This window comes from Zootermopsis nevadensis, unplaced genomic scaffold (assembly GCF_977971745.1).
Source record: "Zootermopsis nevadensis isolate Lab colony 2312 unplaced genomic scaffold, Znev_1.0 Znev_ptg000028l, whole genome shotgun sequence".
Lineage (NCBI taxonomy): Eukaryota > Metazoa > Arthropoda > Insecta > Blattodea > Termopsidae > Zootermopsis > Zootermopsis nevadensis.
Genome location: NW_028259160.1, coordinates 18998593 through 19022261, shown reverse-complemented (window position 1 = coordinate 19022261; position 23669 = coordinate 18998593). Strand labels below are relative to the sequence as shown.

Here is a 23669-nt window from a genome sequence, read left to right as displayed (position 1 = left end):
CAACATTTTTAACTTTTGTGGGCATAGTAACTGATGACGCTGCTCTATGGCTGTCTGTCAGTGAGAATTGAAGATCTCTTGGCTGCGAGTGTGAAGATGGCTGTCTCATGGGTTTTTACTGGTAGACGTTCGCCGAAAACTTGTACCAGAAGACAGCCATCTTCATGGTGACATTTCTTCGGTGGTGTATGCAAGAGTCCAGCATGAATTAATGCAAAGACATGGTATTTAAAAAGTGATAGTGGAACCACGGTTCCGGAGAATTTGACGTAAATACGTCTTTACGGAAAGGAAGTTTATATATTGGCTTTATTCTAAATATTTCCTTTATACATGCTTTACAATTGAGATAATTTTGATTAAGACATTGCTTATTTAACTTGAATTACTTATGCTTAAGATGGGTCTGTGGTAGCTGAATGTAATGAAATGTAATGTAAGGTAAGGTAATGTAATGAAATGTTTTATAGGTAACAACAATGCCGAGTAAACAGATGATGTTTCCTTGGTAACAAAAATGCCGAGTAAATAGATGTTCCTTAGGTAACTATTATTGTCGATTTGTTGATAAACAGATGAAGTTTCCTAGGTAACCATTGTTGTTTATTTGTTGATAAACAGATGACATTTCCTAGGTAACAAAACAATGAAGTTACACTCTTTCGTTTCCCTTTTTCGTAACACATTTTTGCCGAATGACCCTTCCTCATAGACGTATTTACGTCAAAAAATTGTGACTGCTGTAGTCAGTGTACCTGATTTTTTTAATGCCACGTGACCTAAACCAAAGACATTAAAAGGTGTTCCTTGACTAAATTCGATGGCGGAGTTGTGCCTGCTTTGTTTCATCATTATTAGAAGAGACCAAAGTTTTCCTTATCAAAAAAGGACCAGTCAGTGGCATTGAACGTTCAAATTCATGATGCAGGCAGTTGAATCAGCTAAATACCAAACCTCAAGGGAAATTCCAATTTGTAAGTAAAATGAACAACAATGCCTTGCCCTTCTGGGGGTAATTACAGTTATTTCATTCACAGCTGATTCATAATTCTTGTCACTTTCCAAGCTGCTAGAAAATATTTTATCAATAAACACAAGACGAGTCGTGGTTGGTGTGGTGGATGAACGCACTCAACAATTCCAGCAGCCATGTGCAGTTGTCTGCGTGCGTACACTTCCGTTTCAGCAGAGCATTGTTCTCAACATTTCTGAATATCTGATAGTCATTCAGGAGCATCAAAACAAGATGCTGAACCCATTCTGCAGTTTATACGAAAGGATCTAGGCCCATATCTAAAAATGTGACTGTGGCTTCTTCCTAAAGACAAATATCCGAATCTGTGGCAGGGGGCAGCCAATTGAAAAAGATATATTTGGAAGCACGTTTTTTAACTGGCTGTCTCTCATAAAGCTGAATAAATGTACACGAGGAAACAGCTGACAGAGAAGAAGCGTCAAACCAGAAGTGCAACACTTGGTAGCGGCAATGATGGCACTTTGGGTTTTCATTACAAATAAACACCCCATTTTTATAAAAATAACAATTTTATTAAACATGTTTTAACATACATTAAAAATATTTTAAAAGTAGCTCATTTTCCTTGAAAAGTCTGCTGAACCAAATAACAAAACCATACATAACGTTTTTTTTTGTCTAACACCGCTTGTTGAAACGTCGGCAGGTCCAGCACTGGCTGGTACTTTCGAAGGATCATGCCGCCTGACTCACGGGTCTCATAAGTAAAAGACGGTCGTGGCTCAGTCTGCGGAATCTGTCGTGGCTCAGTCTGCGGAATCTGTCGTGCCTGTTGCAACCCTCGCTTGATATGCATGGTCCGCCAAACATTGTGGTAGATCTCGTCCGACGTCGCATATTCTTCTTCATCCGGCGGGGCTGGCCTTCCCTGTTAAAAGAAAACAATAATTAAAGACTATGGCGAAAGTTAAGTCCTTGTCAGATTTACAAAGTAAATGTTTTATTTAATGCATAATTTACTCAGACATTAAGACGTTACTCTTGGTGGTCCGTGGCCCAGTGGTTAGTGTCCTTGCCACTGGACCTGGACCCACAGTTTGTGGGTTCAAACCTGGTCGAGGGTGATAAAAATCCATAGTACAACATCCTTCGCCCCATGTCTTAGATTTACCAAAGGTAAACCTGCAAGCATGAGAGAATTAATGCTGTTCAGCAAAACTCAGCGGCTGTGTTTCTCACTCACGTGTATCCTGATCCCTATTACATGGCTCTAGCAGACAAAAATCAAGATTGACTAGAAATTGTGCGGAGGCAGTTGGCTGGTCACTCACTACTCACAAATGCACCCTACAAGACTAACAGGGACAAGTTGCCCGAGAATCTGTCCTGGAACGGGTCAATAGGCCCAATCCTTGTAATAGATGATTATTATTATTAAGACATCTGTAGAAAATGCTTGTATTAAAGGTTTTAAAACAGAGTCAACACCCTGTATTTGGTAAGGTGTCGTGACAAAGGAACGCAACAGAAAGCGAGCATTAAAACCGTATGTATTCTGACTGACATACCATTCATTGACTTTATATTGGGTTCACAGCCAAACTTCTGGCACCAAGGTTACCTTGACGTTTTGGGTCACAAGACTCGCATAAAACTAAGCATTTTGAAATTACAGAAGACCCAGTCACACAAGGAAATGTTAATATGCGACGCACATAAGATTTTGAATGTGTTGATGGAAATTTTTGGTGGGCGGGGAGCTTTGGTTCATCCCTACCCCTGCTAGAAAGCTAGGTGTCTTTGAAGTTTTCTGAATGTGCTGTTGACTGCTCTCATACTCCACTCTAACAAAATGTTGACCAACCAGTGGAAGGTGATTGTTGTAGCTTGAACTGGTTTTGAACACATTGGCTAATCATAACCTGTGAAATCGAAAATGGTATGTTTCATCTCCACAAATTGAAACCTTTTCCTAGAGTGGGTGAAGTTACACGCACGAGGGGACTGGTGTTAATTGGCGAACTTCCATGTCGCTCTGCAGCACGGATCACTAAAGACAGAAAGACATGGCCAACACTTAATCGGCTCACTGTCATTATATAATATACTGTGAAATTAATACATACCGACAGCCTGCTGGAATTGACGTCATATGGCCAGATAATGTACCGTAGGATTCCCCACACCACCCGCAATGCGACGAAGACAATTATGGATGTGATCTAGAAACAAAAATAGTTGTGTCACCATGTGCAAATCAAGGAGAACAAAGATACATACTCTTTACCACAATAAGCTCAACATTCACATGGCCAGATAGATGGCCGCACAAATAATTGATAGATGCTTTTCAGCTGACAATGCTGACGGATGGACTGGACGTCTCCGTGAGTTGATTTCTTTATTCTGAGTGGAAAGAATTCCTCATAGGAACTATGGCATAAATGATAATAAGAAGATTGGAAAGGTTTACTCTTTGGAGTACACACAAGTTCTAAAGCCATTTATGCTGTTGGGAACAACATCAAAAAGTTCATATGGACACTAATATATTGTTGCATGAGCAGTTCACATTGACATTTACAAATGGCAGCTAATAATTACTAGCTAAAAGGAGCAACAGACATGACAGATGGCCAAAACATGCCTATGAGGAATTTTCGCTTACACCAAAGAACAAAGAACGCTTTATATACTGAAATAAGTATCAATCTACATAAGCTAGTTTAACATTTAACAAAATGATTTCTTCTTCGCATAATAAAACAAGAATGCATGCAATTGTTTAAAAAGTCAATGTAGAGTGATGAAATACCCTGATAAGAGAGCAATTTTATATCCTTATTGCATTACATGAACTTTCTAATATTGATAGAAGCATTTCAGGGCCTTCATCTATTAAATCTTTGTTCAGGAGAATGAGTCACAGTTGTTTATTTACTAATAACATGTTGAATATCAGCGAACATTCATAAGGGAACACACATCCAGTGCTTCTTTTCCAAGTGACAGAAGTCTGATCGGCTTATACGACAATGTCTTCAAATGTGCCCACAAATTTTGAAGGATGTGGAAGCAAACTCAGTATCATAACAAAGTGTAAAACGGGGAAAATATGCATAACATATTTATTACTACAAACAAGCTGGTTGTGAGACCAGTAAAAGATGTGCATGTAATATCAAACTGATTTATGAAAATTACAGTGAGGAAAAGAATTGGACCGAACAGATTTAGGGTTGTACCCACTAGCAGATATTAGTTTCTGTAATACATAAGGCTTTAGGCGACTTTTTTGAGATCCATTTTGAAATGTTTTTGTAAATTCTTATTATAGATTTCTTTAAATTTCTGTTTTGAAATAAGCTACAATAGAAAATAAGTATATGAAGAATGTGTAAGCCATATTACAAGCACAGGAAAAAGTGTTTCATTCAAATTCATACTTAAAGAGAACCATTTCTTAAGGTAAAGAAAATGAATATGGCCAACTGCTGTACGAAATCCTTGCATATGCTTTTAATAAATCTTTAAAAAAAAATGCAAAAAAATCACCAATTTAAAAAGGACTACGTTATACCGGGTCTCATTAAAACGAAAATTCAGTGGAGGGCAAAATTTTACTTACCTTAACAGCAAACTGCAAACTCCTGATGATTATCCTTCCCTGTGAAAAGAAAACAATAATTAAAGACTATGGCGAAAGTTAAGTCCTTGTCAGATTTACAAAGTAAATGTTTTATTTAATGCATAATTTACTCAGACATTAAGACGTTACCCTTGGTGGTCCGTGGCCCAGTGGTTAGTGTCCTTGCCACTGGACCTGGACCCACAGTTTGCAGGTTCAAACCTGGTCGAGGGTGATAAAAATCCATAGTACAACATCCTTTGCCCCATGTCTTAGATTTACCAAAGGTAAACCTGCAAGCATGAGAGAATTAATGCTGTTCAGCAAAACTCAGCGGCTGTGTTTCTCACTCACGTGTATCCTGATCCCTATTACATGGCTCTAGCAGACAAAAATCAGGATTGACTAGAAATTGTGCGGAGGCAGTTGGCTGGTCACTCACTACTCACAAATGCACCCTACAAGACTAACAGGGACAAGTTGCCCGAGAATCTGTCCTGGAACGGGTCAATAGGCCCAATCCTTGTAATAGATGATTATTATTATTAAGACATCTGTAGAAAATGCTTGTATTAAAGGTTTTAAAACAGAGTCTACACCCGGTATTTGGTAAGGTGTCGTGACAAAGGAACGCAACAGAAAGCGAGCATTAAAACCGTATGTATTCTGACTGACATACCATTCATTGACTTTATATTGGGTTCACAGCCAAACTTCTGGAACCAAGGTTACCTTGATGTTTTGGGTCACAAGACTCGCATAAAACTAAGCATTTTGAAATTACAGAAGACCCAGTCACACAAGGAAATATTAATATGCGACGCACATAAGATTTTTAATGTGTTCATGGAAATTTTTGGTGGGCGGGGAGCTTTGGTTCATCCCTACCCCTGCTAGAAAGCTAGGTGTCTTTGAAGTTTTCTGAATGTGCTGTTGACTGCTCTCATACTCCACTCTAACAAAATGTTGACCAACCAGTGGAAGGTGATTGTTGTAGCTTGAACTGGTTTTGAACACATTGGCTAATCATAACCTGTGAAATCGAAAATGGTATGTTTCATCTCCACAAATTGAAACCTTTTCCTAGAGTGGGTGAAGTTACACGCACGAGGGGACTGGTGTTAATTGGCGAACTTCCATGTCGCTCTGCAGCACGGATCACTAAAGACAGAAAGACATGGCCAACACTTAATCGGCTCACTGTCATTATATAATATACTGTGAAATTAATACTTACCGACAGCCTGCTGGAATTGACATATGGCCAGATAATGTACCGTAGGATTCCCCACACCACCCGCAATGCGACGACGACAATTATGGATGTGATCTAGAAACAAAAATAGTTGTGTCACCATGTGCAAATCAAGGAGAACAAAGATACATACTCTTTACCACAATAAGCTCAACATTCACATGGCCAGATAGATGGCCGCACAAATAATTGATAGATGCTTTTCAGCTGACAATGCTGATGGATGGACTGGACGTCTCCGTGAGTTGATTTCTTTATTCTGAGTGGAAAGAATTCCTCATAGGAACTATGGCATAAATGATAATAGGAAGATTGGAAAGGTTTACTCTTTGGAGTACACACAAGTTCTAAAGCCATTTATGCTGTTGGGAACAACATCAAAAAGTTCATATGGACACTAATATATTGTTGCATGAGCAGTTCACATTGACATTTACAAATGGCAGCTAATAATTACTGGCTAAAAGGAGCAACAGACATGACAGATGGCCAAAACATGCCTATGAGGAATTTTCGCTTACACCAAAGAACAAAGAACGCTTTATATACTGAAATAAGTATCAATCTACATAAGCTAGTTTAACATTTAACAAAATGATTTCTTCTTCGCATAATAAAACAAGAATGCATGCAATTGTTTAAAAATTCAATGTAGAGTGATGAAATACCCTGATAAGAGAGCAATTTTATATCCTTATTGCATTACATGAACTTTCTAATATTGATAGAAGCATTTCAGGGCCTTCATCTATTAAATCTTTGTTCAGGAGAATGAGTCACAGTTGTTTATTTACTAATAACATGTTGAATATCAGCGAACATTCATAAGGGAACACACATCCAGTGCTTCTTTTCCAAGTGACAGAAGTCTGATCGGCTTATACGACAATGTCTTCAAATGTACCCACAAATTGTGAAGGATGTGGAAGCAAACTCAGTATCATAACAAAGTGTAAAACGGGGAAAATATGCATAACATATTTATTACTACAAACAAGCTGGTTGTGAGACCAGTAAAAGATGTGCATGTAATATCAAACTGATTTATGAAAATTACAGTGAGGAAAAGAATTGGACCGAACAGGTTTAGGGTTGTACCCACTAGCAGATATTAGTTTCTGTAATACATAAGGCTTTAGGCGACTTTTTTGAGATCCATTTTGAAATGTTTTTGTAAATTCTTATTATAGATTTCTTTAAATTTCTGTTTTGAAATAAGCTACAATAGAAAATAAGTATATGAAGAATGTGTAAGCCATATTACAAGCACAGGAAAAAGTGTTTCATCCAAATTCATACTTAAAGAGAACCATTTCTTAAGGTAAAGAAAATGAATATGGCCAACTGCTGTACGAAATCCTTGCATATGCTTTTAATAAATCTTTAAAAAAAAATGCAAAAAAATCACCAATTTAAAAAGGACTACGTTATACCGGGTCTCATTAAAACGAAAATTCAGTGGAGGGCAAAATTTTACTTACCTTAACAGCAAACTGCAAACTCCTGACGATTATCCTTCCCTGTGAAAAGAAAACAATAATTAAAGACTATGGCGAAAGTTAAGTCCTTGTCAGATTTACAAAGTAAATGTTTTATTTAATGCATAATTTACTCAGACATTAAGACGTTACTCTTGGTGGTCCGTGGCCCAGTGGTTAGTGTCCTTGCCACTGGACCTGGACCCACAGTTTGCGGGTTCAAACCTGGTCGAGGGTGATAAAAATCCATAGTACAACATCCTTCGCCCCATGTCTTAGATTTACCAAAGGTAAACCTGCAAGCATGAGAGAATTAATGCTGTTCAGCAAAACTCAGCGGCTGTGTTTCTCACTCACGTGTATCCTGATCCCTATTACATGGCTCTAGCAGACAAAAATCAGGATTGACTAGAAATTGTGCGGAGGCAGTTGGCTGGTCACTCACTACTCACAAATGCACCCTACAAGACTAACAGGGACAAGTTGCCCGAGAATCTGTCCTGGAACGGGTCAATAGGCCCAATCCTTGTAATAGATGATTATCATTATTAAGACATCTGTAGAAAATGCTTGTATTAAAGGTTTTAAAACAGAGTCTACACCCTGTATTTGGTAAGGTGTCGTGACAAAGGAACGCAACAGAAAGCGAGCATTAAAACCGTATGTATTCTGACTGACATACCATTCATTGACTTTATATTGGGTTCACAGCCAAACTTCTGGCACCAAGGTTACCTTGACGTTTTGGGTCACAAGACTCGCATAAAACTAAGCATTTTGAAATTACAGAAGACCCAGTCACACAAGGAAATGTTAATATGCGACACACATAAGATTTTGAATGTGTTGATGGAAATTTTTGGTGGGCGGGGAGCTTTGGTTCATCCCTACCCCTGCTAGAAAGCTAGGTGTCTTTGAAGTTTTCTGAATGTGCTGTTGACTGCTCTCATACTCCACTCTAACAAAATGTTGACCAACCAGTGGAAGGTGATTGTTGTAGCTTGAACTGGTTTTGAACACATTGGCTAATCATAACCTGTGAAATCGAAAATGGTATGTTTCATCTCCACAAATTGAAACCTTTTCCTAGAGTGGGTGAAGTTACACGCACGAGGGGACTGGTGTTAATTGGCGAACTTCCATGTCGCTCTGCAGCACGGATCACTAAAGACAGAAAGACATGGCCAACACTTAATCGGCTCACTGTCATTATATAATATACTGTGAAATTAATACATACCGACAGCCTGCTGGAATTGACATATGGCCAGATAATGTACCGTAGGATTCCCCACACCACCCGCAATGCGACGACGACAATTATGGATGTGATCTAGAAACAAAAATAGTTGTGTCACCATGTGCAAATCAAGGAGAACAAAGATACATACTCTTTACCACAATAAGCTCAACGTTCACATGGCCAGATAGATGGCCGCACAAATAATTGATAGATGCTTTTCAGCTGACAATGCTGACGGATGGACTGGACGTCTCTGTGAGTTGATTTCTTTATTCTGAGTGGAAAGAATTCCTCATAGGAACTATGGCATAAATGATAATAGGAAGATTGGAAAGATTTACTCTTTGGAGTACACACAAGTTCTAAAGCCATTTATGCTGTTGGGAACAACATCAAAAAGTTCATATGGACACTAATATATTGTTGCATGAGCAGTTCACATTGACATTTACAAATGGCAGCTAATAATTACTGGCTAAAAGGAGCAACAGACATGACAGATGGCCAAAACATGCCTATGAGGAATTTTCGCTTACACCAAAGAACAAAGAACGCTTTATATACTGAAATAAGTATCAATCTACATAAGCTAGTTTAACATTTAACAAAATGATTTCTTCTTCGCATAATAAAACAAGAATGCATGCAATTGTTTAAAAATTCAATGTAGAGTGATGAAATACCCTGATAAGAGAGCAATTTTATATCCTTATTGCATTACATGAACTTTCTAATATTGATAGAAGCATTTCAGGGCCTTCATCTATTAAATCTTTGTTCAGGAGAATGAGTCACAGTTGTTTATTTACTAATAACATGTTGAATATCAGCGAACATTCATAAGGGAACACACATCCAGTGCTTCTTTTCCAAGTGACAGAAGTCTGATCGGCTTATACGACAATGTCTTCAAATGTACCCACAAATTTTGAAGGATGTGGAAGCAAACTCAGTATCATAACAAAGTGTAAAACGGGGAAAATATGCATAACATATTTATTACTACAAACAAGCTGGTTGTGAGACCAGTAAAAGATGTGCATGTAATATCAAACTGATTTATGAAAATTACAGTGAGGAAAAGAATTGGACCGAACAGGTTTAGGGTTGTACCCACTAGCAGATATTAGTTTCTGTAATACATAAGGCTTTAGGCGACTTTTTTGAGATCCATTTTGAAATGTTTTTGTAAATTCTTATTATAGATTTCTTTAAATTTCTGTTTTGAAATAAGCTACAATAGAAAATAAGTATATGAAGAATGTGTAAGCCATATTACAAGCACAGGAAAAAGTGTTTCATTCAAATTCATACTTAAAGAGAACCATTTCTTAAGGTAAAGAAAATGAATATGGCCAACTGCTGTACGAAATCCTTGCATATGCTTTTAATAAATCTTTAAAAAAAATGCAAAAAAATCACCAATTTAAAAAGGACTACGTTATACCGGGTCTCATTAAAACGAAAATTCAGTGGAGGGCAAAATTTTACTTACCTTAATAGCAAACTGCAAATTCCTGACGATTATCCTTCCATAGTCTTTTGGTATAACCCTGAGCGGGCGGACAGTACTCATTCTGCTGTATGTCGCCTGCAGGCCCAGCACTGGCTGGTACTTTCGAAGGATCATGCCGCCTGACTCACGGGTCTCATAAGTAAAAGACGGTCGTGGCTCAGTCTGCGGTATCTGTCGTGCCTGTTGCAACCCTCGCTTGATATGCATGGTCCGCCAAACATTGTGGTAGATCTCGTCCGACGTCGCATATTCTTCTTCATCCGGCGGGGCTGGCCTTCCCTGTTAAAAGAAAACAATAATTAAAGACTATGGCGAAAGTTAAGTCCTTGTCAGATTTACAAAGTAAATGTTTTATTTAATGCATAATTTACTCAGACATTTAGACGTTACCCTTGGTGGTCCGTGGCCTAGTGGTTAGTGTCCTTGCCACTGGACCTGGACCCACAGTTTGCGGGTTCAAACCTGGTCGAGGGTGATAAAAATCCATAGTACAACATCCTTCGCCCCATGTCTTAGATTTACCAAAGGTAAACCTGCAAGCATGAGAGAATTAATGCTGTTCAGCAAAACTCAGCGGCTGTGTTTCTCACTCACGTGTATCCTGATCCCTATTACATGGCTCTAGCAGACAAAAAACAGGATTGACTAGAAATTGTGCGGAGGCAGTTGGCTGGTCACTCACTACTCACAAATGCACCCTACAAGACTAACAGGGACAAGTTGCCCGAGAATCTGTCCTGGAACGGGTCAATAGGCCCAATCCTTGTAATAGATTATTATTATTATTAAGACATCTGTAGAAAATGCTTGTATTAATGGTTTTAAAACAGAGTCTACAACCTGTATTTGGTAAGGTGTCGTGTCAAAGGAACGCAACAGAAACCGAGCATTAAAACCGTATGTATTCTGACTGACATACCATTCATTGACTTTATATTGGGTTCACAGCCAAACTTCTGGCACCAAGGTTACCTTGATGTTTTGGGTCACAAGACTCGCATAAAACTAAGCATTTTGAAATTACAGAAGACCCAGTCACACAAGGAAATGTTAATATGCGACGCACATAAGATTTTGAATGTGTTGATGGAAATTTTTGGTGGGCGGGGAGCTTTGGTTCATCCCTACCCCTGCTAGAAAGCTAGGTGTCTTTGAAGTTTTCTGAATGTGCTGTTGACTTCTCTCATACTCCACTCTAACAAAATGTTGACCAACCAGTGGAAGGTGATTGTTGTAGCTTGAACTGGTTTTGAACACATTGGCTAATCATATCCTGTGAAATCGAAAATGGTATGTTTCATCTCCACAAATTGAAACCTTTTCCTAGAGTGGGTGAAGTTACACGCACGAGGGGACTGGTGTTAATTGGCGAACTTCCATGTCGCTCTGCAGCACGGATCACTAAAGACAGAAAGACATGGCCAACACTTAATCGGCTCACTGTCATTATATAATATACTGTGAAATTAATACATACCGACAGCCTGCTGGAATTGACATATGGCCAGATAATGTACCGTAGGATTCCCCACACCACCCGCAATGCGACGACGACAATTATGGATGTGATCTAGAAACAAAAATAGTTGTGTCACCATGTGCAAATCAAGGAGAACAAAGATACATACTCTTAACCACAATAAGCTCAACGTTCACATGGCCAGATAGATGGCCGCACAAATAATTGATAGATGCTTTTCAGCTGACAATGCTGACGGATGGACTGGACGTCTCCGTGAGTTGATTTCTTTATTCTGAGTGGAAAGAATTCCTCATAGGAACTATGGCATAAATGATAATAGGAAGATTGGAAAGGTTTACTCTTTGGAGTACACACAAGTTCTAAAGCCATTTATGCTGTTGGGAACAACATCAAAAAGTTCATATGGACACTAATATATTGTTGCATGAGCAGTTCACATTGACATTTACAAATGGCAGCTAATAATTACTGGCTAAAAGGAGCAACAGACATGACAGATGGCCAAAACATGCCTATGAGGAATTTTCGCTTACACCAAAGAACAAAGAACGCTTAATATACTGAAATAAGTATCAATCTACATAAGCTAGTTTAACATTTAACAAAATGATTTCTTCTTCGCATAATAAAACAAGAATGCATGCAATTGTTTAAAAAGTCAATGTAGAGTGATGAAATACCCTGATAAGAGAGCAATTTTATATCCTTATTGCATTACATGAACTTTCTAATATTGATAGAAGCATTTCAGGGCCTTCATCTATTAAATCTTTGTTCAGGAGAATGAGTCACAGTTGTTTATTTACTAATAACATGTTGAATATCAGCGAACATTCATAAGGAAACACACATCCAGTGCTTCTTTTCCAAGTGACAGAAGTCTGATCGGCTTATACGACAATGTCTTCAAATGTACCCACAAATTGTGAAGGATGTGGAAGCAAACTCAGTATCATAACAAAGTGTAAAACGGGGAAAATATGCATAACATATTTATTACTACAAACAAGCTGGTTGTGAGACCAGTAAAAGATGTGCATGTAATATCAAACTGATTTATGAAAATTACAGTGAGGAAAAGAATTGGACCGAACAGGTTTAGGGTTGTACCCACTAGCAGATATTAGTTTCTGTAATACATAAGGCTTTAGGCGACTTTTTTGAGATCCATTTTGAAATGTTTTTGTAAATTCTTATTATAGATTTCTTTAAATTTCTGTTTTGAAATAAGCTACAATAGAAAATAAGTATATGAAGAATGTGTAAGCCATATTACAAGCACAGGAAAAAGTGTTTCATTCAAATTCATACTTAAAGAGAACCATTTCTTAAGGTAAAGAAAATGAATATGGCCAACTGCTGTACGAAATCCTTGCATATGCTTTTAATAAATCTTTAAAAAAAATGCAAAAAAACAACCAATTTAAAAAGGACTACGTTATACCGGGTCTCATTAAAACGAAAATTCAGTGGAGGGCAAAATTTTACTTACCTTAATAGCAAACTGCAAACTCCTGACGATTATCCTTCTATAGTCCCGTGACGGCATAATAATATGGAAAATTGGAACTGTGGATCTTAAGACACAACTGACTTGTCGCTGAGATTAAAATGAAATGACCTGACGTTAACGAACCAAACTTTCGTTCTCATTTGTTATGATTCCAGCGTCAGTGTGCCACATCTTAGAAAATAAAATCACGAACGGCCGAAGATGATAGAATGGTTAACGGTGTGTGCTTATAGTCTTTCACATATTTCGACCTGTTTCAACAGAGTGTTATGTGGTATCTACACCAAACATTATCACACTATTTATATGAATCGTTGTGTGGTTTTTTCAGTATACCGGACGATGGGTAAATTTGTAATTCAGTAATATTTGCGCAGGGTGAGAAAGTTGAGCTGTTGGTAGCTCCGAATTCTCCCTGCTTCAGATCAGCTACCCACGTCCTGACATGTGTTTGGTCATATGTCGCCAATCATGGAAATTTTGTTTTAAACTATACGTCAGTAAATCTCATCGAATAAAAGTGACTGTTATTCTCAGTGCGAGTCTTGTGCATTTAAGTGCGTAGTATTTTGTTATTCGATAAATACTTTTTGAAAAAATTATGTGATTAGTCTATGCATCTTCAAATCTTTGGAGTACAGTTGTACAAGTAATTCATTACGGAATTATCAGTAATTATAAATAAATTCTGTGGTTTCTTCATTTACTTTAGAACAGTGTTTGTACCAACGACAGCGTTCAGTGGGACTTTAGTGAAAGTTAAAGTGCAACCAGTAGATAGTCATTATTCATGAGAATGAAGAAGACTTGTTCCAGATAAGAATTCAAACATGACATTTATAATTCCTGAGACAGACATTTAGTAATATGTGTGGGATAGTTCTGAAATAAATGAATGAGTGATGGTGCATAAAGAAAGACATAATTGGAGAAATAGAAAAACCAGAGTATTGCCCAAAAGCAAGGATGAAGATCTGCCAGGTACCCAACAGTATTGGCATGATCCGAAATGTGCAGGTTATCTACTCTCACTATTGAATTATTTTAGAAAGTTCATTGTAAAGGTGCTTTGGATGCTGATTGTAAGTGAAACCAACAAATATGCTATTCAGAGTAATCTGAATAAACCACTGGATGTCAAGAGTTTCAGAACTTGAGCAGTGGCTGGGAATTATTCTTTGCATGAAAATTGCAAATCTGCCAGATACCAGATTGCATTGGAGCAAGTCATTTAGAATTCCTCTTATGGTGGACTGCGTGTCATGCAACAAAGTTGAAGCAATAAAATGTAATGCGAGTCTGTAGCAGTGTGGCACAAGGGACGTAGCCTACTGGTGATTGCCTATATGAAGTGAGACTTGTTTTGGGTCGTGTGAAATGTAATTTAGTCTGAAATACATATCAACATGTACAGATTTTGGGCTGCTGGATTATGACACTGTGCAGTCTCATAAGTACTATTTGGAGAAACCTGAAGATGGAGGCAGTATGTACTTATGAACTGGTGCTAATGACTTATAAGACTACATAGTTTCATAGTTCAGAAGACCACCATCTGATCTCTCATTGCTGTGAAATTCTCAGGCAGACATGTAGATTACTGAATGGATTAAGAAGCCAAAACAGATTTTAAAAAATCCTTTTGAAATGATGATATGTTGTCTGTATGTCGCAGGATGTCTTGCCATAGACCCTGGCCCTGTCACCTTGTCTACCAGTGTTGCATTAGCAGTCGAATGAAATGGGTGTGAGGGTGTGTCACATGCCATACGGGGCTCGAAGAGAACTAATACAGACTTTTGTAGTTGATCAGGTAATACTTTACATTTTGTTGTTATGAGTGACTGCACGGATTTGTGAAAGAAAGTTAAACTTCTGATGTTTGGAAAATAGTATGATTCAACTTGTTGTAAATCATGATGACAGTAAATATTTTTATCAGCTGCACAAGTAACTGGTCATGGAGGATTGTACTACAGAGTGAATTGGGTACAGTTTCCAGGTTTTGTAACATTTGTATTTCTTTTAAAAGTTCACTTGAAATTTCATCCTCTGATTTATAGACTTTGTTCATAACAAATGTATCGTTATGTACAGCTTCAATCTTTTATGTATGGCATTTATATCTGATTATAGGAAAAATTGTTCCTAAAATGTATTTGTTACTAATCATGGCACACAAAAAATCTTTTGCACTTGGGAGAAAAAGTAAGTATCATGTAATTTTTTCTTCTCTTCTCACAGTCTTCCTCTTGGATGTTTTCCTGTCAGTTTTATGTTGTTTTTATTCCGTTTCAGAAAAACAGACGCAAAGATTACATACTTCTGCCTCATTTACCTGTGATGCTGATTTCATATTAAATGTTTCTTCGTTATTATGAGGACATCTCTGAGATTCAATTTGATCTTCTCATTTGTAATGAAGGTCACAGATTGAAGAATACCACAATCAGAACCTATGTAGTAAGAGATTCACACGCCTTTACTTATTGTGTTCTAATGCCAGCTTCTTCTTTTCTTCCTCAGCCCACATTCTGCTCATTTGGAAGGGTGCTTAGGTGCACACTCTATTCATAGGTAAAAGTTTACTGTATGTTTATATTTTAAATTGGTATTTCCTGTATTTAATTACCACTTTGGGTTACAGTTCAACCAAGTTTTGAATTTTCTGGAATTATAAAGCATATAAAGTCATATCTTTTTAGATACCAATTGGAAATTACTTTAAATTACACAATTTGTAATTATCTGATACTGAATTAATAAGAATTTACTTCATAATAATTCTGATATTTTTGACATTTCCACTTGCTGAATCAGATAGACTGCAAACGTAGAATCCTAACAAAATGATCTACAAGAATTCTATGCCCCTGTCAACCTCACCAATCCTGGTGTGCTTGGTTCAAACACAGGCATGTGTCGTTTTGGCAATGCAAAGTAGACAGGTGAGGAAGGGAGGATTATTTATATACTACAATAAGAATGAGTCATGTTACCTGTGGATAAAGTTACTGGCTTAGAGCCAAATAACCAGGAGGGGAAAAACTTTTTTTCTTCACATTTGTGTCCAAAGTATTTCTTGGATCCATCCAACCTCCAGTTCTATGTGTTACTGGAATATTTTGCTTTGTGATTTTTTGATGCCATCTTTTATTTATTTTGTTTTCTAGAATAATGAAAAGAACCCTTCCTTCTCTGAACTTACATGTGATATCAAAAAATTACAGAATTACAATTGTTATAGTAAGAATGCTGTGATACTTTTAACATGTTCAAAAAGAGCAACACATAAATTTTTGGATAAGTGATTAAGTTACTGATCTTTAATTTAAAGAATTTTGGAATTATTTGAAGAGACCTTATTGTCATCAAGACAGATATTCATCTGCTGATGAAGACAATACAGCTGGGTGAACACAGAGCAACGGAGCTGAACCACTGCACCACTTAGTTTATTCTTTTTCTTCTTTTGGTTTGACATTTTTCTTCTCTGCATTTACAATGTACATAATGGTCTTCTCAGCTGTTGCACCACGTATTCTGGCAGATGTTGACCATTTCCATCATAGAGGTGACAAGACCAATCATCACTCTGATCATGGAGGCTACTCCAAAATGCTGAAGCATCAATATGTACCATTCTGCACAATGCAACATCCTAGATGAAGGCCATCTTCATACGTGCAATTTCATCTTGCCTAAAATTTAAACACCTAGCCTATAATGTGGCCTTAACTTACAGACACAGTTTTTAAAAATGAAATAATAAACAAATCCTTTAACAATATTTACAGAATTTATAGATCAGTTTAGTTGTGCTAAAAGTCTGACTTTCATACTATTCTAAAGACGAAGGTTTGACTCCTGGCAGAGGCAGAGAATTATCCTTTTGTCGTTACATCCAGGCTGACCCTGGATATCATTTAGCCTCCTATAGAATCGATCAGTATCTTATGCTCTTTCCCATGTGGTCAGAGCATAAAGCTGTACCTCCATCCCCTATACGTCACCGTGTGGTGATTAACCTTTTATGTGTCATTCTGGAAAAGGGGTTTAAACCCTGTACATGAGGGCTGCTGGACAGTCTCTAACTCTGGGATTTATGATTTAGTAGTGTTTTATTGCAATACATGGTCAGCTGGGCAGAACGTAAGCCTGGACACAATTCATGAAGGTTACTTAAGAATGAGGACAGCTTTGCTGTTTACTTACATTAACATTACTTTGTGCAGCCACAGCTAGGAAATTGGGGACTGTTAGGATCTACAATGTTTTTTTCTCTTTCTTGTATCATTTCCCAGAAAGTCTGTTTATGCTTTGTCTTTTTTAAGAAATTGATGTTTCTTACACTTTAGGAGATACAAAATGTAGTGTATCTTCTGATTATCTTGAATTCCTTTAACTCCTGTATTCCACAATCTGAATAATTTTGATTTTAGCAGAATTTATATTCTCGGTTCTTTCCCCTGTCCCATAAATTGCATTCCCTTTAACCATCAAGGGATTGTTATCCTTTAATTTCTTGTTTCCATGTAGCATAATCCAGTCAGGAAGGCTAGCAATAGCTGGGGGTTCGTCGTGCTGACCACACGTTGGATGATCGTTCACCTCTGCTTAGGCACATGGACGTGAGGCCAGCAGTCAAGTTAGTCGGCTTTGGCTCTCTGGAGCTGTTACGCCACAGATTTAATTTTTTTTATAAGTGTTTGTTAACTTCCGTCTTGCTAGCTTAATGATGTATCTTGTCTTTTACTATTTATCCTGCTGTTACATTTTCTCTCTCTTCTGTTTCAAATTATGTCGCCTTAACAAACATTTTACTTCACACACTGAGAAATATTCATTATTTATTTCAGGTTTACTTGAAGACACTTTCAGTTGCTCAAACTATACAGCATCAAATGCTACTACGGTTTCTGAAATGGGAAGGATAAATAAGGAAGTCGTCGTGGCTTACTTCAAATACTATCCTGACATACGCCCAGAGGGACTGAACACAACCATAAAGAACTTCAAGATTGTAACTCAGAACTCCCCAAACATAATGGTAACCACTCAACAGCGACAAAAAGTAAAGAATAAAAGGATAAAACTGGAGGAGTTAGCATTTTACAATTATAGATGCACAGAAAAGTGCATTGAGTTTCCCTTTAACATTATATCCATGATTTGTGTTATTTCTCCATACTTATTCATAGCCGAGGGTTCACGTTTTGTTTTGCATATATGCTGATGAAGCAACCATGTAACTAACTGACTAACTTGATGGCTTAGGGAACACGATTCATGACTGTATCAAGGAAAGTCTCCCCCTGTCCTTGTCCTTGGCCATGAAAATCCAATCGTCTTCATCTCCTGTCTCCCATGGATCCTGCCTGATATTATCCTTCCAAGTACGTATCATCGTCACAAACAGTTTCTGCATGTGAACTTTGAAGTCTGCAGCAGCACTGTATGGGTCCATTCACAACCCAAGTGTAAATTTGCTTTGCTGTTCTGATAGCTTTGTTCGTTATTGTACCGTTTAATGGTGACAAAGACATTTTGACTGTAGTCATTTGTCACTCTAGTATGTGAACTGAGGACGCTTCTAGGTTTTCACTTGCTAAAGTTGGTAACTGCCTTTGTCTTGTATTCAGGTGAACAGAGTATTGTGGTTTCTAAAACATGAAGTGTGCAGTTGAGTTTAAGAATTTTTCTCTGTTATTTAATACAGTTTAAGTACTGAATTAAAAGTGTGTTACATATTTATATACTGGTGACATTTCAGGTTTTCATGGCAGCAGGTAAGGAGATTAGTGTCCTCTGATGTTGCACCATGTATTCTGTTCGAAGTTTGACAACATTTCAGATGCACATTCAGCCTCCATCGCTCTGATGATGAAGGCAGCAAGCACCTTTGAAACGTCTATGTACTTGTACCAGGCTACTTGCACAGTGCCCCAGAAGACAGTTATCTTCATATTGTATATTGTTCTCTTAATTAGTTTAGAAAATGTGGTTAAAAGAATTATGAGATTTTACTGACATCTTTTCCTTACTTGCAGTCAGGCGATCGCTTTATTCCGCTGCGTGCTGGCAACAGATGGCGCATGAAGTTTCTCATGAACACAGTAAGTGTTTTTCATTAAGTTATGATTTTTGTGACTTTATAAAAGCAGGTAATTGATGAAGTGAGTATGCTGTGCTGAGGATGAGATCAATTTATGTTCATGACTGTACTTTATCAGATTTGTAAAGGAACCCTTATCCACAGAAATTGGTTTCTTCTTAATTGACTACAATTGCACTGTACAAGAACAAAATCAGATTATCAAATTGAGGACATAAGCAGGGCTGTATGTCCCTCTAATTAATTTACTTTTTCTTCTCTTTGCACATGGAGTGAGTGTATCATACCGTCATTTAAAATTTCTATTTGTGATGTACTTGAATAGCTCACTTCCCATCAGGTCTTTTGTCAATTCCCCATTGTCTATAAGCTTTATGAATTTCTCTTAATGTAAGCAAGTTGTAGAAATGTCAATGAAATTTGTGTCTGTTTTTAAATATAGGAGTATGGCCAGAATGGATTAACTACAAAAGAGGCTCGTGAAAATGGTGAAGGAGGGAGTGAGAGATTGGCATTCTCATGTTTGCTGAAAAACGAAGTTCTTGGCACCAACATTAAAGATGTTAGAGGCCAATGTGATGAGAGAAGTGTTCATTCCAGGATCAAATATCTTTTCCTTGTCACCACTTAGTGCACAAAGCCAAAAGTTGCTTAGGACAGCAATAAAAGCAACACATGAAATATCACACAGACCCTTCAAGGTTAGTCATATTTTGTATTAGTTTTAATGTTCTAAAATCCACAAATGAAGTGTCTGTGCTCACTCCACATCCTGTCTCAGTGTCTGATTCTCCCCTGGTCTCTGATGAAATCTGATTTGGCTGACGTGGCTGTTGTGACTTTGTGATCAGCTGTTCTGCCAACACAAGCCATGAGACGATGATAGTGTTTATTATGAAATAGTTAATTTTCTTCTTTGTATTAAGCACTGGGAGTTTCATGTGCTTATTTTTCTTTAAGGTGTCGGATGCCCCTGACCTCCAAGATGACTTCTACCTCAATCTTATTGACTGGTCTTTAAAACAATCAGTTCTTAATATTTTTCATTATCCGTTAATTTCAACCGCCTGTGTAACCACTTACAGTTATGCCGACAAACACAGTTGCAATACTTATGGTTTCAACAGTTTGAGATCATATTTTTGTTCTCATCTTAGTATCGGTTGGTGAATATAGTGACTCAAAACACAACGTTCATGCCGTCGTGTGTCATGCATTGGAATGACAGAGAAGATTGGGCTGTTTATTTCTCAGTGCTCTGAGTTTTTACCCAGCAATGATATTTTGTGTTGTCTGCTCTTCTGTTGGTTTGCCCCATTCAGTGTTATGGCTTATTTTCAACAATATCAGTAGCTCGGACTACTGTTAGTTTCAAGGTTTTAATGAAGAAGAGGATATAAAAAATACACGGGCATCATTTGTATATGCTGTGCAGGAAAGGTAGCCTTAAACTTATGTATGTGAAATTTCTCACTTATGTAGTAGCAGCAAAATTCATGTTTCTATACTTCAGAAAGAAGCTGATGGATGACCGATTTGGTTATCAATAATTTTGTAGAAAAGTTTTCTGTACTTCTCTTTTGCATAATTTCCTATGTCAGGTTTTGCCTTCTTGATTTCCCTGGTTTTTGTCAGAGAATTAAGAACAGTGTGTCATGTTCATTTTGCATGTGACTTTGAATTTCTCTTATTTTGTGAATAAAATCTATACCCAGTCTGTAATATATGAACCAAAATGTAAGAATTTGTGAACACAGAAGGAAAGGATTCTAACAGTAAGACCTGTTACTATCATGAATGTACCTCTCGACAAAATGAAAGTCAGAAGTTTCATCCAATATTAGGCGGTGCTTGAATTTGTCTTGAAATGTCACCTAGCAACACTTCATGGAGGGCTTTCAAGAAATCATTTTGACTGGCCAGTGAAGTGCCTTTGAAAACAGTGGTGATTCAGCAGAGGATCATAATGTTCTAGCAGTTTGAAAGATTCTGTACAATTATTTCTGTCAAGGGGCAACTCAGATTATTCATGACCTCTAAATGTTAGTTCTTGATCTGGCAGCAGGCAAGTCGTGTCACCCGTTTCAATATCTCTCAGATTTTACAAACTTTTATTAAATGCTGAACTACTAAATGTAAGTTGAATCTCCAGAAGCTCATAATTTCTTTGGAGACTTAAATAAAGAATGACCAGCGTGTAATGTAAATGTTTTGCGGAAGATTCATGTTTTTTTTATTTTCTTTTCTTATCGTGAAGCACATAAGTCATAAGTTTGTTAAAGGACCCTGATATTAAAAACATTTCAACTTTTTTGAAACATCAAGCATTGCCAGCAAATCAGCTTTTCTCAGATTGTTGCAAGCTGGAAACCATGGGTAAAAATGGTATTGCAAAACAAAAGTTCCCAGTGAACATTTTGCTTTCTTTATATTCACTCTTAGGGTTTTATATAGGTTGGTAGTGTCGCCCATATTTTAATGTTTTTAGTTTCTGCATGAATGTTGTTCTTGACAATACTTTTTCTAAAAGATATTGAATAACATTTATATCTAGTTTCCACAAACTCACAAACTTCAAATGGTCTTACACCGTTATAAACATGTAAACTTACATCACTGCATTTGTGTTTATGAAAATTCCAGTTTGTGAGTGATTTTGGTACAATTCACCTCTTCTTCAGTTCATGTTGAGGTCAACCATTTTTATATTTAATAGAAGGGTAAAGACCTTTCTTTTTCTTATATTCACAATATTTTAATATTTTTATTTGCATTATGCAATGCCAGAGCATGTTAATTTGATTTTGTGTATTCAAATAACTTGTGCCTTTAATGTCAGCACGGAATAATTAGTTTGTAGTACCATGATGATGCTGTAAGTGTAAGTGAAATATTTATTAGTGTTGTGATTTTAGATCTTGCGTTTCAAAGTGGCAAGCCAGATAATCATTATTTTATTACGGTCATTAAATTGGACTAATTGTTTATATTTATACACATGCAAGCTGACTCCAGTGAGAATTTGGCAGAACACTGAGCTAGGTTTTGATACTTGTATGATAAAATAAAAAGTAAAAATTGTTTGCATCATCAGAACCTCAAATCCTACATAGAACGAAATATGACTGGTAATAAGACAAACGTGGAGGGGTGTGTTGTTAAACTGTGGGCCGAATTAAGCATGTTGTACATAAGCGAAAAGTGATTAAAATTTTGAGCCTTTTGGGTTGTTTTCAATCTCCTACAAGAACATGTGTTCATAGGCCGAAGTTTCAGTCATGTAGCGTGAGTAGCAGCGATCATTTGTTATCTTGAGAGTGTTGTAACAGGTCCTTCCACACTCGACTCTATGTTTGTTTATTGTAGTCAAACCCAGTGACGTGCGTGGCACTCGGCACTCATACGGTTACAACTTTTAGTACTTATGATAAGTGTGAAAGGTATTTAAGGAATTTCTGATAATGGTTGTGGGTTTAGTCGGTGAGCAAAGGCCTCCGATTCTCAGGCAGTGGTGAGGTAGATGTTTCGCGAAGGATGCAAAATCTTTTGCCTTGGGCACCCAAAGACGACACTGATGAGCTGGGAGATATTCACTTTATTTCCTCTTGAGACACTTTGAAGTATAACCAGTTACAGTTAATGCAAGGCAGCGCGATGATTCACCTGTTTGTATAATAAATTAAAGTACGTGTAGATCGGGTCTGCACGACTTGAAGATCAAAACCTAAGAGAGCCCCATAACTATGCAAACGCTCTATAAATACCCCGGCAATTCATAACTAAACCCACCGAAGGGGGGGTTAGTTTAGTGTCTTACTCAAGATATTAAAATGCAACCAATCCCCCCAAAGGTGGGGTTGGTTGCATTTTAAACACTTAAACAACCCCCCTATGGGGGTTGGTCAAGTGTTTTAACCCCCCATGCTGGGGGAGGGGTTTAGTTTAGTTTCTTACTCAAGATTTTCAAATTATACAGGTATCAAGTTATTTAATAATCTTCCAACAACAATTAAAAGTCTAAATTATGATATAAAGGTATTTAAGCCTGCATTGAAAGATTACCTCTTCACTCACTCTTTCTATTCTGTAGATGCTTTCATCTCTGCTGAAAATTTTAAGCTTTATGTATATCTGTAATCTATATGTAAAGCAAGTTTTGTATTTCTATTTAAAATTTAAAATTCTGAGGTTTGTGTATATTAATTTGTAAAATTATTTTTCATACTTGTATTGCAGAATCTGAAGTTTATGTACACTGATATGTGAAATACGTTCTTGTACTTGTGTTGAAGTTCTGAAGTTTATGTATAATAGAGCGGAGCGCTCCTTTCGGAGCTCCTCGGGTAGTTGGTCAAGTTTTTAAAACGCAACCAAGGGGGTTAGTCAAGTGTTCAAAAAGCTGGTTGTGTAAGAAACTAAACTAACCCTCCTGAATGGAGGGTTAAAACACTTGACCAACCCC

At 37.3% G+C, this 23669-nt stretch overlaps 2 protein-coding genes across 8 annotated transcripts in view; one reads left to right on the top strand and one right to left on the bottom strand.

Moving 5' to 3' along the window:
- Positions 1-1526: 1526 nt before the first annotated feature.
- On the bottom strand, positions 1527-13370 carry LOC147872391 (uncharacterized). 6 transcript variants are annotated; one of them, XM_087357193.1, is made up of 10 exons: positions 13072-13119; positions 11574-11666; positions 10468-10629; positions 10076-10375; positions 8578-8670; positions 7341-7379; positions 5842-5934; positions 4605-4643; positions 3103-3198; positions 1527-1904 (listed from the first exon to the last, which is right to left on the bottom strand). In XM_087357193.1, the coding sequence occupies exons 4-10, from the start codon at positions 10301-10303 to the stop codon at positions 1593-1595; spliced, it is 900 nt and encodes a 299-aa protein (XP_087213319.1). In that variant the 5' UTR covers positions 10304-10375; positions 10468-10629; positions 11574-11666; positions 13072-13119; the 3' UTR covers positions 1527-1592. The 6 variants fall into 6 exon arrangements, with proteins under 6 accessions (XP_087213319.1, XP_087213317.1, XP_087213315.1 ...); XM_087357191.1 differs by having other exon boundaries at positions 10487-10629; XM_087357189.1 differs by lacking the exon at positions 10468-10629 and having other exon boundaries at positions 13072-13355.
- A 2318-nt stretch (positions 13371-15688) lies between these two features.
- Positions 15689-23669, top strand: part of LOC147872390 (uncharacterized) — a 9674-nt gene continuing 1693 nt past the window's right edge. Inside the window, exons 1-4 of one of the 2 annotated variants that reach the window (XM_087357208.1) lie at positions 15689-18142; positions 19143-19208; positions 19650-19908; positions 20168-20943. In XM_087357208.1, the coding sequence (XP_087213334.1) occupies positions 17828-18142; positions 19143-19208; positions 19650-19838 (570 nt within the window). In that variant the 5' untranslated portion in view covers positions 15689-17827 and the 3' untranslated portion in view covers positions 19839-19908; positions 20168-20943. Of the gene's footprint in view, positions 18143-19142; positions 19209-19649; positions 19909-20167; positions 20944-23669 lie in introns of those variants that run through there. The other variant, XM_087357207.1, reaches the window with a different exon arrangement.

Coding starts and splice junctions, on each gene's coding strand:
- LOC147872391 (XM_087357189.1), bottom strand. CDS start 13,128: ATGCCGTCACGGGACTATAGAAGGATAATCGTCAGGAGTTTGCAGTTT. Junction 8,671..10,075: donor ATTTGCAGTTTGCTATTAAG/GTAAGTAAAATT, acceptor TTTTGTTTCTAG/ATCACATCCATAATTGTCGT. Junction 1,905..3,102: donor TCAATTCCAGCAGGCTGTCG/GTATGTATTAAT, acceptor TTCTTTTAACAG/GGAAGGCCAGCCCCGCCGGA.